The sequence below is a fragment of the Hippocampus zosterae genome, chromosome 7 (assembly GCF_025434085.1).
Source record: "Hippocampus zosterae strain Florida chromosome 7, ASM2543408v3, whole genome shotgun sequence".
NCBI classification, from domain to species: Eukaryota; Metazoa; Chordata; class Actinopteri; order Syngnathiformes; family Syngnathidae; genus Hippocampus; species Hippocampus zosterae.
The window spans coordinates 12,855,589-12,871,512 of NC_067457.1; the positions used below are offsets into that span (position 1 = coordinate 12,855,589).

At 46.3% G+C, this 15,924-nt stretch overlaps 2 protein-coding genes across 3 annotated transcripts in view; both read right to left on the reverse strand.

Moving 5' to 3' along the window:
* The window catches only part of LOC127604129 (uncharacterized), an 83,288-nt gene that overhangs the window by 53,382 nt on the left and 13,982 nt on the right, over window positions 1-15,924 (reverse strand).
* LOC127604117 (transmembrane protein 94-like) overlaps window positions 1-15,924 on the reverse strand; it is a 119,823-nt gene that overhangs the window by 39,790 nt on the left and 64,109 nt on the right. For both annotated transcript variants that reach the window (XM_052071019.1, XM_052071018.1), the window contains exon 12: window positions 10,482-10,586. In XM_052071019.1, coding sequence (XP_051926979.1) covers window positions 10,482-10,586 — 105 coding nt within the window. The remainder of the gene's footprint in view (window positions 1-10,481; window positions 10,587-15,924) is intronic.

The window sequence follows — 15,924 nt, forward strand, 5'->3', positions numbered from 1 at the left end:
TCATTCTTGGCGAAGAATCAAAATTTTCACTTGAAACATTTCGCCTGCTCATGACTGCGGCAACTGCGTTGACTATACAGTGAAACCTCGGTTTTCGAACGTCTCTTTTCTCGACCAAATTTATTTTCGAACAAAAAATTCGAGTTTTTTATGCCTCGGATGACGACCGAATTTCCATCCATTCATCCATCCATTTTCTGAACCGCTTAATCCTCACTAGGGTCACGGGGGGTGCTGGAGCCTATCCCAGCCGTCTTCGGGCAGTAGGCGGGGGACACCCTGGATCAGTTGCCAGCCAATCGCAGGGCACACAGAGACGAACAACCATCCACGCTCACAATCACACCTAGGGACAATTTAGAGCGTCCAATCAGCCTCCCATGCATGTTTTTGGAATGTGGGAGGAAACCGGAGCACCCGGAGAAAACCCACGCAGGCCCGGGGAGAACATGCAAACTCCACACAGGGAGGCCGGAGCTGGAATCGAACTCGGTACCTCTGCACTGTGAAGCCGACGTGCTAACCACTGGACTACCGGGCCGACCGAATTTCAGTTCTAGAAAAAACTGAGCGCACTTGAATGCATCACTTGACTCCTCTCGCCTTCCTTACACGAGGAAGTGATGCTTCCTCGAGTAGACGAGGAAGTGACGCTTCCTCGTGTAGCGTGCCATTGTAAACAGACGTGTTCAATAAAGCTTTTTTTTTTATGAGTCGTTTCAGTTTTCGAACAAATCAGTTTTCGAACAGCCTTTGAGGTGGATGTCTGAAAGTACTTTTATGATGCCTGTCCTCCTTGATGCCTCTCACTTCGTGCACCGGTATGTTGAAATCTCAGTCCTTTCTCGTATCAGTGGTTGGACGTGATGTCTGTTTGACTTTTTATTCCTCTTCGGTCAAATGCAACAGACAAAAAATGTTTTCATTTTGCGTTCGCTTTCTGTGCAATGTGAAAGGCATGACAGGGCCATAATCCATAGCTGTTAATGTTAGTTCGACTGGTTCGCATGTGTGCCTCGCAGTGAAGAGGTGCAGGGTTCGATTTCAGGCTCCAAACTTCCTTTGTGGAGTTGGCATGTACTCAAATTGTCCTCAGGCGTGTTTGTGAGCATGAATGGTTGTTTGTTTACTGGGTTGGAAAGCTGACAGAGGACAGAGTCCCAGTGCAGTTGCACAAAAAGCTTGCCACTACACACACACACACACACACACACACACACACACACACACACACACACACACACACACACACACACACACACAGTCTAACTGCACTACAACGTACCTGGAGGGAGATAAAAAAATCGCTAAGTCATAATGGTCGTCCTTTCTCCAGTTCAGGATGTGTCGGGCCCCAAAGCCATTTATGTTCATGTTTCAATATGTTGGCCTTGACCTCCGCCATGATTTCTTTGCCATTACGGATGACCGTCAAAATTAATTGATTTTGATAAATTAATTAATTAATTGATTTAATTGATTTTGCCAGTTAATAGTCTCGGCCAGAAGTTCAATAATGTGCGAGTTGATCAGTAGCGTTTTTAAGCAACGGAGGGGAATTCTGCATTGTACGTTTTGTATAAGCAATGACGCGGTGGCTGTTGTCACAAAGGCTTTTTCACTATTTTGTGGGAAAAATCTGGTCATTCTAAGGAAGTTCACATGATAAAGGTGTTCATTGTCAGCAAATTTGACAAATGGAAAATGAAATACGTGAGAGGGGCCAAAGGGGTCGGGTGCAATGTGAGCTGGGCGGCAGCCAAAGGCGGGGACCCTGGCGGTCCGATCCTCGGCTGCAGAAGCTAGCTCTTGGGACATGGAATGTCACCTCTCTGGCAGGGAAGGAGCCCGAGCTGGTGTGTGAGGCAGAGAATTTCCGACTGGATATAGTCGGACTTGCCTCCACACACAGCCTGGGTTCTGGTACCAGTTCTCTCGAGAGGGGTTGGACTCTCTTCCACTCTGGAGTTGCTCACGGTGAGAGGCGCAGAGCAGGTGTGGGCATACTCATTGCCCCCCGGCTCAGTGCCTGTACATTGGGGTTCACACCGGTAGACGAGAGGGTTGCCTCCCTCCGCCTTCGAGTGGGTGGACGGGTCCTGACTGTTGTTTGTGCATATGCACCAAACAGCAGCTCAGCATACCCACCCTTTTTGGAGTCCTTGGAGGGTGTGCTGGAGAGTACTCCGGCTGGGGACTCCCTTGTTCTGCTGGGGGACTTCAATGCTCACGTGGGCAATGACAGTGAGACCTGGAGGGGCGTGATTGGGAGGAACGGCCCCCCCGATCAGAACCCGAGTGGTGTTTTGTTATTGGACTTCTGTGCTCGTCACGGATTGTCCATAACGAACACCTTGTTCAAGCATAAGGGTGTCCATATGTACACTTGGCAACAGGACACCCTAGGTCGCAGTTCGATGATCGACTTTGTAGTTGTATCATCGGATTTGCGGCCGCATGTTCTGGACACTCGGGTGAAGAGAGGGGCGGAGCTGTCAACTGATCACCACCTGGTGGTGAGTAGGCTCCGATGGTGGGGGAAGATGCCGGTCCGTCCTGGCAGACCCAAACGTATAGTGAGGGTTTGTTGGGAGCGTCTGGCGGAATCCCCTGTCAGAAGGAGTTTCAACTCCCACCTCCGACAGAGCTTTTCCCATGTTCCGGGGGAGGCGGGGGACATTGAGCCCGAGTGGACCATGTTCCGTGCCTCTATTGTTGAGGCGGCCAATCTGAGTTGTGGCCGTAAGGTGGTTGGGGCCTGTTGTGGCGGCAACCCCCGTACTCGCTGGTGGACACCAGCAGTAAGGGATGCCGTCAAGCTGAAGAAGGAGTCCTATCGAGCCTTTATGGCCTGTGGGACCCCAGAGGCAGCTGACGGGTATCAGAGGCAGGACCGCGGCTTCGGTGGTCGCCGAGGCAAAAACCCGAGCGTGGGAAGATTTCGATGAGGCCATGGAAGCCGACTTCCGGACGGCTTCGAGGAAATTCTGGTCCACCATCCGACGTCTCAGGAGGGGGAAGCAGTGCACCACTAACACTGTGTACAGCGGGGATGGGGCGCTGCTGACTTCGACTCGGGACGTTGTGAACCGGTGGGCAGAGTACTTCGAAGACCTCCTCAACTCCACCAACACGCCTTCCTTGGAGGAAGCAGAGCCTGAGGACTCTGAGGTGGGCTCTCCTATCTCTGTGGTTGAAGTCACCGATGTGGTTAAAAAGCTCCTCTGTGGCAAGGCCCCAGGGGTGGATGAGATCCGCCCGGAGTTCCTCAAGGTTCTGGATGTTGTGGGGCTGTCCTGGTTGACACGCCTCTGCAACATCGCGTGGTCAACGGGGAGAGTGCCTCTGGATTGGCAGACCGGGGTGGTAGTCCCTCTTTTTAAAAAGGGGGACCGGAGGGTGTGATCCAACTACAGAGGGATCACACTCCTCAGCCTCCCTGGTAAGGTCTATTCAGGGGTGCTGGAGAGGAGGGTCCGTCAGGAAGTCGAGCCTCAGATTGAGGAGGAGCAGTGTGGTTTTCGTCCCGGCCGTGGAACAGTGGACCAGTTCTACACCCTTAGCAGGGTTCTCGAGTGTATGTGGGAACTCTTCCAACCAGTCTACATGTGTTTTGTGGACTTGGAGAAGGCGTTTGACCGTGTCCCTCTGGGAGTTCTGTGGAGGGTGCTTCGTGAGTATGGGGTACCGAACCCCCTGATACGGGCTGTTCGGTCACTATACCACCGATGTCAGAGTTTGGTTCGCATTGCCGGCAGTAAGTGAGAATCGTTTCCAGTGGGCGTAGGACTCCGCCAAGGCTGCCCTTTGTCGCCGATTCAGTTCATAACTGTCTGCTGTGATGTGGACGTTGTATCGGTCTGTCATGGTGAAGAAGGAGCTGAGCCAAAGGGTGAAGCTCTCAATTTACCGGTCGATCTACGTCCCAACCCTCACCTATGGTCACGAGTTGTGGGTCGTGACCGAAAGAACGAGATCCCGGATACAAGCGGCTGAAATGAGTTTTCTCCGCAGGGTGTCCGGGCTCATCCATGTCTTTGCACGGGGTTCCCTCTATGACATGTTATTTGCCTTGGCTCGAGTCTCTCAAACATTCCACGAAATCTGGTCATTAGAAGAAGCACTCAGACCCCTTTAATCGCTGCTCTATTTCCGTCTTCAACTGCGAACCCGATCGCCTTAAGTTTGAACTCTGCGTTGTAAGCATGTCTCTAACAAGGAGCCATTTTAGGGTCAACATATGACCGTAATGACCATACACAAGGCGCATCGGATTTTAAGGCGCGCTGTGAGCTTTTAAGAAAATGGAAGGCTTTTAGGCGCTCCTTTTACTGCGGAAAATACGGTAGTTGTTAATAGTTATTACATAATTATTTTTGCTGTCCCATTTCTCATTCGTCACTTGTCTTTAGGCAAAGCTTCCACGTGGCATTCTCCAGGTTCGACCTCATTTGAAGAACATAGACAACGTGCCTCTATTGGTGCCACTCTTTTCTGACTGCACCTCTGACAGTAAGTCATCTTCCAATGATTGGGTAGCTCTGGAAAATAAAACAAACATGAACTTCTGTACTTCAGTCGAGGTACATTATGTTCTCATTTTTCTGTTTCTCTTTTTTCGTTATGTACTGTACTGTGAATTTGTATTTGTCCCATTCATGATTTCTGTGATCCATTCATATTTATCACATACACAACTTTTAGTTCATCAAACCAATTTTGATATCACAGAGACTACCCAAGGAAATAAAAAAATGCAGTTCCTAAATACCAATTTCATTTATCCCCCCCCACCCCCCCCCCCCCCCCCCCCCCCCCACACACACAAATCCAAAACTACCTTTCCCTATGTCGGGAATTGCCCCCCACGGTTAAGTTCCAAAGTAACTGACCAATGACAATTTTGGGAAAGCTCAGTTCAATTTCACAGACAACACACTAGCACCACATTTGTTGAGTCAAGAAATCACATAAATAGAATCTGTGAAGTAGGCGACATGATCTCAAAAAAACGCATCATGCCATGATCCAAAACATTTCAAAAAGAAATTAGAAAAAAAGGTTATTGAACTCTATCCATCTGGAAAAGGTTACAAAGACATTTTCAAGACTCCGGGGCTGAAGCAAACCACTGTCAGGATTATAATCCACAAATGGATAAAACTGGGAACACTGGGCACCATTCCTATGAGTGGTCGACCAGCTAAAATTAATCCAAGAGTCTGACGACAACTCATCCAGGAGGTTGCAAAAGAACTGAAAACAACACCTAAAGAACTCCAGACCTGGCTGGCCTCAGTTCTCATCTCAACTCAACGACGAGTTTTAAAGATGGGCAGCAAGCGGGCTTGCCATATGTTCAGTGGGAGGTCATTCCAAAGTGAGGGACCAGCAACGGAAAAGGCTCGATCCCGGAAGAGCCTCCGCTTAGTTCTTGGTACCTATTATAATCTCTGGTCCGCAGACCTGAGGCACCAGGCGGGTGTGTAGGGGTGGAGGAGTTCGGAGAGGTAAGGTGGAGCAAGGCCATTTAAAGATTTGAAAACAAATAAAGGGATCTTAAAAAGTACTCTAAAATTTATAGGGAGCCAGTGAAGGGATGCCATAGTTGTAGTTATGTGGTCACCAGTCAAGAGGTGAGCAGCAGCATTCTGGACCACCTGGAGACGCTTTATGGAGAATTGGTTGACTCCAAAGTAAAGTTCATTTCAGTAATCCAGCCAAAATGTGACAATGGCATTAATTACTGTGCTCATGAGAAAGGAGAGGTTTTACTTTAGCCTGCTGCCTAAGATGGAAGAAGCTGGATTTAACAACGGCACAAATTTTCCAGTCCAATTTAAATCACTGTCCAGTTTAACACCCAGGTTTGAGACTGTTGGCTTAAGATCAGGAGCCATAGGACCCAAGTCTCTAGGATGCGATGTACACGGCCACTTTGACCAATCACAATAACTTCTTCTTCTATAATAATTTATAATAATCTAATAATAATAATCTATAATAATTTATTATTTTCATTGAAATTCTAGGGATTTAGTTCCATCTCTTAGGTCTTGAGATGGGATTCATCTCAAGGCAGGATGAAAGTGGCCTCAATGGAGAAAGTGTCTTTTTTGCTCAGTGGGACTTAGATCTGACAGTCATCCGCATAGCAGTGGAAGGAAATCTCATGTTTCCTTAAGATCAGGGGTCTCAAACTAAGGTCTGTTGCAACAGGGACACTTGGAAAACATGCAGGGCAGCGGCCCTCCAGGCCCTGAGTTTGACACCTATGACGTAGGGCAGGGGTGTCCAAACTTTTTGCCAAGGGGGCCAGATTTTATGTGGTAAAGTGTCGGGGGGCCGACCTTGACTGACATTCTTTACATTGAACAACAATATTGTTCAACAAATTTTAGTAAGCCAGTCTGTTTCACATTTCCATTTTTATTTTAATTTCAACAATCTTAAGAATTTCTTTTGGTTCATTTGAAACAGGTATATCACATGCAACTGCTTATTCACTTGACTTTTTCTTAAACAGAAGTCTCCTGAGTGCAAATTGATTGATTTGAAACATAAAATGTATCACCATGACTTTTCAATAGTCACAAAACCTTTGACTCGAACAACAGGGAAATGAACAAGCAATACACATATCCACAACTGCAAGGATCATTTGAAATATGACATCAGTCAATATAAACACGGAGTGATGTCTTGTTAACTCGTGAGTGATGCCCTCTAGTGTCTAAATGCTATTACTCATTTAGTGAATGCTATTACTCATTTAGCCACTAGAGGGAAGCAGTACTCTATGAAACATCACTCACCAGTCTACGAGACCTCAGTCAATGCAACACGTTGTTCCATTGCGCCCAACCTGCGGGCCAGACGGCACTGATTTTATGACAGGGGCCGAGGGCCGGATGAAATTCGACCGCGGGCCGGATTTGGCCCCCGGGCCGGACTTTGGACATGCCTGACGTAGGGTGTCCAACATTGCCCCCTTGCTGATAACAACCGTTTGCTAAATCATTTTTAAACTGGGAACGCTGTCTTCGCTTCATGCTCTAACATGACGTCTGATGAGCAATCAGACACATTGGTGAATTTTTTCAATACTGAAGGCTTTCTGTACTTGCTTATTAACAACGTTCTTGCCATCCAGTCTTTCCGTCGGGCACCCTTGCATAGCCGGTGACTTTCCACAAACCTTAAAGCGCCCCTTTGCAAACACGTGTTCTCTCTTGCTGGTTGAACTTTGTCATGAAATGTGCCTTATCACCTGGTTAATTCCTCATCCATTGACCTCCGTCTTCTTGTGGTTGACACTATCCGCCACTCCCTTTCTGCTGTCTGTCTGCGTGCTTCACTTCCTTGCCGTTGTCTACAGTCACGTCTATGTCAACAGCATCTAGTCATGATCTGTCTTCTTTGTGTCTCCGTGGATCACACTGTGCCAATGATTGCGGCTCCATGTAGCCAAAGCGGGGACCACAACATCAAATGGCCCTGACACACAAGGCGCCTGCCAAAGAGAGGCTGAAACATGACAGAAACTGGACCAACTGGGACTATTAACGTCGAACTGTTGCGCACACAAAAACACAGTGTTTGTCAGACTTCAATCCCAATGTTCAATAATCCGAAAACATCCAAATAAGTGACCCCATCCCACCCCCCTACCCCCAAATGTCCAAAGTGATTTGTGGGAGACCTGCTCTTAGCTGCTGCACGTATCAGGACCCGACTCAGCACAGGAACCTCCCCCCATAATGGCATAATTGTAAACAAGGGAGAAGGTGGGCAACCTATGTAACATGACCAACTAAATCCTTAATCTATGATTTCACAGCAAGCGTGTACAGGCACCATTCCAGTTCTCAATATATGTATAGAGCTAAATGCTGAGCCAAATGAGAAAAAACAATTTGGCATTGCTGGACCCAGGTTGACTAATTATTTTCTGTTAGAAGAAAACAATTCTTGGCCCCCCGCCCCACACCACCACTCTCTGCCACCACGATTATTATCATTTGTCTTTAAAATTGTTATAACTCAAGACTTGGACTCAAGGCTGTCTGAAATTGTTTTGCAGCCTGCTAAAAACAACATCTGCTACAGTGAAACTCCTCTAGAACGAAACCTACATGGGTGAAAATACCCCCTTATGTGAAAAAATCTTAATGCATTAACACAATTCCCATTCTCCTGCCCCCCATACGACGAACCCCCCCCCCCCCCCATTGAATTATACGAAATTATTTTCTCTGCTCCAACCTCGCAAAGACATTCACGACAACGAAGTCTTATCTAATAGCGACCTCTACTGCTTCATTCGAAAAAAGGCAACAGCAACCACCACAGTGGTTTACATAGTGAACAATGTTTATTTTGGTCACAGCTGCGAGTTTCTTGGACTCAACATACTCATAGCTGCTTTGCCCTTTGCTGACCGAGCATAATCCTGGCCTTCGATTGGCCAAGAGAGACCTCACTGTCTATGTGTGTAGATACTGAAGCCAGATCCGTATCATACGATTAGCTGTTCAGAGTAAATTGCTTTTGGCTCGACGGACATTCAAATAAACGAACGTTTCCTCAAATGCTTTACTGGTTATCATGCTAAAAACACCCACGGAAGGCTGTGTCGTCCTCGATGGCCATAGTTAGCTCTCGAAGCCTAAAAACCTTACGCTAACTGGAGCGCTAATGAGAGAGAAGCGCTCCAGTTAGCGTAAGGTTTTTAGCCTTCGAGAGCTAACTATGTCCTAAAAGTTCATTGCATGCCAGGAAGTATTTGTTATTGTTAGATTCAGACGCAATGGAAGTTGCATTGCTAAAATGGCTACAAAACGGACCTTTGGATGTCAAGCAGCGAAGACGAAGAAGAGCTCTGATGCTGGAAGACAGGTTAAAAGCGATCAAAATGAAAGACGGAGCAAGCAAAATAAGACATTATCCAAGAAATTGATGTAAGTGAAAGTGAATGCTAATCGTGAATTTCACAATTTCCTTCCCTTTTTTCTTTCTACACTGACAATATGAAGTGTCAAATAAGTGTGTGCTCATACTTGCATACTTGGAATAAAAATAGACTACACATACGTTTGAGTGTGCGTGTAGACATAAGTTTATGTAAGTGAGTGTTTGTGTGCTCACATCTGAGATCAAATTTGCTACGGTGAAAAACCCCTTCTTGTGAGAAATTTCTTGCTGCGATTTTGTTGTAGAGGAGTTTCACTGTATCTCGACCTTCCCCTGATGAAAGTACGCATGGAAGCTAGTGCCATACCATCACCCCCTCCTTCTCGGCCATAGACTGATAAGCCAGGACTGTCTCCATGAGAAGACCTTGACGTGGCACGTCAAGGTCTGCGGCCTGACACGCACAAACAACCAGACAATCACTCGCGCATACACTTGTATCACCACCTTCATTGTTCATGTCTTGTGCCCTGTTGTAACTGCCATACACTTGTGCAGGAGTTTTTTTGCCTCACTCAAATTATCCTCAAAATGAGAATAGTTCGAGCGTGTGTTTTTTTTCTCCCCCTTTCCCTCCCTTGTGGTTTCTTTCTGACTTTTTGTGATTGTAAAGTGTCCTTGGGTGTCTTGAAAGGCGCTTATAAATAAAATGTATTATTCTTATTATTATAAGTACATTACATTGTATCTTTATGAACATTAAAGAAAATAAAATTGAAATAAAGTTCAACTTGGAGCAAAGAATAACTTTATTAACATTGTTTTGTAGCGCTTTTGCTAAATTAAGGATCAAGTACTTTTGTTGGAACTGTATCAAGTACTTCTGAGAAAATTAAGGATCGAGCACTTTTGAAAGAATCGAGTACGCTGATCTTCGATGATGATCGGGGATTAGTTACTTTTGTAATAAAGTATCGAGTGCTTCTGCTAAATTAAGGATCGAGTACTTTTGTTTGGAATGATATCAAGTACTTTTGAAAAGAAAAGGATCGAGCACTTTTGAAAGAATCAAGTACACTGATCTACGATCGGGATCAGGTGCTTCTGTAAAAGAGTATCGAGTGCTTCTGCTAAATTAAGGATCAGGTATTTTTGTTTGAGTAAGTATCAAATACCTTTGAGAAAATAAAAGTTCGAACATATTACCAAAATGGAGGGAGAGTTTGTTAGGGAAAGTGAATGGTTCAATTTGCAACAAATACCAAACCATTCTGAATGTTATTGTCCCAGGTCTTAAGATTGCAAGGCAAAGTTTGAAGTCAATCAAATGAATCCCATCAGAATCCCACCCTGTAAATGGGCAAAAATGGGTTATTTGAAAATACATATTTGATTTCTGTTTGTTTGATCACATTACTGCAATTGGCTTTTTGGGCGCAATTCGGGGAGCAATATTGTGACTCCAAATTTCAGTTGGTGCAAAGTTTGGCAAGATTTAAGAGAAGAGTGTGTGTGAGGGTGTATAGAGGGTTATAGTATATACAGGTACATAGTGAAATAGTACTTACAGTGACAGACCCAAGCGTGTGTAAAAGGCTGGAGGTGTAGCAAAGAGTCTGAGACTCTCCCTTCAGTACACCAACGAGGTGTCTCCACACACAAAGCATCATGTCCTGCACACATGAACACACATGTAAATAACTGGTGTCATCTCAATGTAGGCGCAGGTCCTTATGAACAGCTTTAAAACGGAGCTTTTTGGATCAAATAATTTGAAATAGTGACATTAACAGATGTATCTACACACATAACTCAGCAAAGTTCCTGTGAACTGGGTTTTTCTTTTTTGTCACACTGCAGAGAACAGTGTTGGTTAACAAGCCAGCTAATAAAAAAATAAAAACATTCATTAAAAAAAAAATCGTCATGTTTATAAAATGAGGCTACAAAATTTGAGACTTCTCCCAATTGTCGGATGCTATGGCTGTGTCCTCTGAATGTGCCAAAAAAGCATCCTGCGCACCCTTACCAGTCAAACAAATGTTTGTCTAATATTGAGTCACAGGCTGAAAAACATGTGCCCCTATGTTAAAGAGAGTTAACATTCCCTCGAATGTGGATCCACACCAAAATAGAGCAAAGTGATGACTGGAAAGTTTATTTCCTTGTCACTTGTCCATTTACAAGCTAGCGAGCTCGCTCGGTCTTTCGCCCATGGGCTGATAAATAGTTAACTTTCCTTGAAATGCCTCAGTTGTACAGACCCATGAATTGGATGACCCCGCTGGCGGTCTCACAGACCAATTCGTCACTGGCTTGATACGTGTGTGGATCCACACAACAGAGACATCCATCCATCCATTATTTATTTTATTATTTATTTTTATAATAAATAAGTAATAATAAATAAAATTAGTTATTTATTAACTTATTTATTTTATGATGGCGCCCCCTGAGTGGCTGCCTCTCCAGCAGTGCATATCCCTGTTTGAGTTTCTTTTCGTCCTTTTACTTTATTTCTTCTTCCCATTTTGTTTTGCATGGTTTTGTACCCCAAACCTATGGGGGTGGGGGGCAGCTTCATTTCTGCTCATCTTCTTTATTTGCTTTAATCTTTTTACGTATCCTGTGAACGGAGATCCCGATAGCACACGCAACTCCATTGTTTACAGTAAGGACCAGCTGTTGGCATGGCGGGCTCACAGCGGGCTACTGGCCGCTGACAAACCGGATATCCCACGCGAGTTGAAGAGGAGGACACGAGGGTGTCGAGCCGGGAAGGACCGCCGCACAAGGAGGAGAAAGTACAGACATGTTTTCCCGTCCGTCATCATGGGGAATGTAAGATCGCTCCCTAACAAGATGGATGAGCTGGCGGCGCTAACGCGACATCAAATGGAGTACCGCGAGGCTAGCCTAATGCTACTCACGGAGTCGTGGCTAACAGCGATCACTCCGGACACACATGCCGAGTTGGAAGGCTTCCAACTCATACGTGCCGACAGGAATGAAGGGAGTGGAAAGAGAAAAGGTGGGGGACTGGCTGTTTTTGTGAATGATAATTGGTGCAATCGGGGGCATATTACGATCAAAGACAAACTCTGCAGCCGGGACATTGAGCTGCTAGCCATTAGCCCCAGGCCCCATTATCTCCCGAGGGAATTCTCACGCGTCATAGCTGTGACAGTGTACATCCCCCCGTCGGCTCATGGAGATGCAGCGTGTGATGCCCTGATGACTGTCGTGAGCAGGCTGCAAACACAGTCCCCCAACGCCCTGCCGATCATCTCTGGGGACTTCAACCATGTCTCTCTGTCGTCCTCCTTTTCAACCTTCACGCAATATGTAACCTGTGCCACTAGAGACAATAAAATTTTGGACTTGTTTTATGCCAATACCAAGGAGGCATACAAACCCCTCCCCCTGCCCCCTCTTGGAAGAGCAGACCACAACTTGGTATTTCTCGAGCCTGTGTACAAAACCCTGGTGCACAGGCAACCAACTGTGACCAGAATGGTCAGGAAATGGTCAACGGAAGCTGAGGATGCTCTGCGGGACTGCTTCAAGGCAACCAAATGGGAACTCTTCAGCAAGTTTCATGGGGACGACATTGATGCACTCACTGACACCATTACGGACTACATAAACTTCTGTGAGGAGAACACCGTACCCACCAGAACTGTGCGGTGTTTTTCCAAAAACAAACCATGGATTAATCCCGACATAAAGGCCCTCCTGGAGGAGAAGAAGAGAGCTTTTATGTCGAGAAACAGAGAGGAGCTGAAGGCCGTGCAGATTCAGCTGAGAAGAAAGATCAGGGAGTGGAAGAAGATATACAGGATGAAATTGGAGGACCAGTTACAGGCCAGCAATGTCACTGGTTTCTGGAGGGGCCTGAAAACCATCTCAGGCCATGACAGCCCAAAGACTTTGACTGAGAAGGACAAGGACTAGGCTGATGGACTGAACAGTTTTTTCAACCGTTTCGACCAGTCGTCTGTCCCTTCCCCCAACCACCAACTGCAACCACTCTCACACTGAGGACTTCTTCTCCTCCCCCTCCTCTTTCGACCAGCTCTCATCAACCCAGTCTGTCACCTGGTTCCTGCCTGTCCGTCACAACAGAGCAGGAGAGGAACCAACTGAGGAAGATGAATGTGAGGAAGGCAGCAGGTCCAGACAAGATCAGTTCCCGGCTCCTCAGGACCTGCTCTGACCAGCTGTGTGACATTGTCCAGCACATGTTCAACCTGAACCTGAAGCTGGGCAGAGCTCCACAGCTGTGGAAAACTTCGTGCCTGGTCCCAGTGCCCAGTGCCCACCCTAAGGAGCTGAACAGTTACAGACCGGTGGCGCTGACGTCTCACCTGATGAAGACGCTGGAGAGACATGTCCTCGCCCACCTTCGACCGCTGGTGAGCCCGGCACTGGACCCGCTGCAGTTTGCCTATCAGCCTGACATCGGCGTGGAAGACGCCATTATCTACCTCCTCCACTTAGTGCTGTAACACTTGGAAAAGGCTGGGAGGACTGTGAGAATCATGTTCTTTGATTTCTCCAGTGCCTTCAACACCATCCAGCCCAACTTACTGGGAGGCAAACTGCAGAACGCCGGTGTGGACGACCATCTCATAGCATGGATCATAGACTACCTCACAAATCGGCCGCGGTACATGAGGTTGCAGAGCTGTGAGTCGGACAGGCTTCTCTGCAGCACTGGAGCACCGCAGGGGACTGTACTGGCTCCATTCCTGTTCATCCTCTACACCTCGGACTTCAGACACACCACTCCAAACTGCCACCTTCAGAAGTTCTCAGATGACTCTGCGATTGTTGGCCTCATTACAGAGGGGGACGATCGGGAGTACAGGGGACTGATGAAAGACGTTGTGGACTGGTTCCAGCAAAACCTCCTCCAGATTAACCCGAGGAAAACTAAGGAGTTGGTTGTGGATTTCTGCAGGAAACAGTCCTCACCAGCACCGATGAACATCCAGGGTATGGACATAGAGAGGGTGACCTCCTACAAGTACCTAGGTGTTCTTCTGAACAACAAACTGGACGGGTCTACAAACACGGACACCCTGATTCGGAAAGGACAGAGCCGACTCTTCCTACTCAGGAAACTGAGGTCTTTTGGGGGTCGCTCCATAAGACTTTCTATAACTCGGTGGTGGCCTCGGCCATCCATTATGGCATTGTCTGCTGGTCAGGCAGCATCTCAGCCCGGGACAGAAAGAGACTGGAGTGACTGGTCAGGAAGGCCAGTTCTGTCCTGGGATGCTCCCTTGACACTCTGGAGGAGGTGGGCAACAGAAGGATGCTAACTAAGCTAAAAGCTATGATGGACAGTACCTCCCACCCTCTCCAGCCTGCCCTGACAGCACTAGGTAGCTCCTTCAGCCAGAGACTGTTACACCCGCGCTGTATGAAGGAGAGCATAATGACGCTCGTTCCTACCGACTGCTGTCAGGCTGCTGAATAAAAATAACAACAATAATAATAATAATAATAATTAAATGATGTGATGTGTGTGATGTGAAAAACAATTGTAAATAGCACTGCGATTTATCCATTTTGTATTTATATTGCACTTAATTGAACGGTGTTTGTGTTTTCTTCTTTCTTCTTTCTACCCACATTCTTGCTGCTGGAGGCTGTAAACTTCCCCAGTGTGGGACAAATAAAGGATATCTTTATCGTAATCATATAAACAGTTTTATCAGTGTATCTGTAGCCCATATAACACAACACATCATGCTTCAACAAAGTGACACTTTTTAGCATAGCTTGCTGACTACATGCTGTAGAGTTAGAACTGGAATTGTACTCATAATTGGAACGAAGTTGCTTTGCATTAATGTAGGCTGCAAAATTCGGTGTGGGGGTGACTCAAAACCAGAAAGCCCAAGCGCGTACCATGTCCCAAAAATCTGGACAACTAAAATCGTAAATAACAGTTTAATGCCAAATCTCCAAAATTCTGGACTAAGTAGCAGTGACAAGACTTTTTGCTTACATAAAAAGAAAAAGAACTTGTTTGTGAAATGAATACCAAGATTATCCTCAGCTTTTTTTTAACAATTCACAGTACATGTCACTTAAAATTGAGAGGTTCGCCAATTACTGTGCACTGGTATTTCTAATAGCGTACAACTACAGTCTCCTCAACAACAGTAATGAACTAAGAGAGAAAACTATGAGCAAAATTGTATCATGTTTCAAGGTTCATTTAATTTGGGCACGACTAGACGTTTGGGTGCCTATCCAGCGCCCCCAAATGCCTGTGCGCAAAGGTGCCGGCAGTCTGGGCGGAGGACTTTTGAAGTCCACAACGCCTAACGCGCCCAGGCGACATTTGTCGTCTGCCAAGTCTGCAACTTGTTGATTCATTGTAGACCAGACAGAAAGTACCGGTGGTTTAAAGCTTAAGTCAAGTCAAGTCAACAGTATTTATAGAGCACTTTCAAACAGCCATCGCTGCATACAAAGTGCTGTACATGGAGCAATTTAACATGCACAATAAACAGTAAGACAAATCGGTAATAAAGGCAGTAGAAAGTACCAAACAGTAAAATCAATAACAAATCTAAGTCATGCTGAGTCGAATGCCAAAGAATACAAGTGAGTTTTGAGGAGGGCTTTGAAGATGGGCAGCGAGGAGGCTTGCCGAATATTCAGTGGGAGGTCATTCCAGAGAGCGAGGAGGCTTGCCGAATATTCAGTGGGAGGTCATTCCAGAGAGAGGGACCAGCAACAGAAAAGGCTCGATCCCCTCTGAGCCCGAGTTTAGTTCTTGGTACTTCTAATAATGTCTGGTCCACAGGCAGGTGTGTAGGGGCGGATGAGCTCAGAGAGGTAAGGTGGCGCGAGATTCAGAGATTTGAAAACAAATAAGAGGATCTTGAAAATAACTCTAAAATGTATGGGGAGCCAGTGAAGGGATGCCAGAGGAGGAGTTATGTGCTCCCTCTTACGAGTACCAGTCAAGAGCCGAGCAGCGGCATTCTG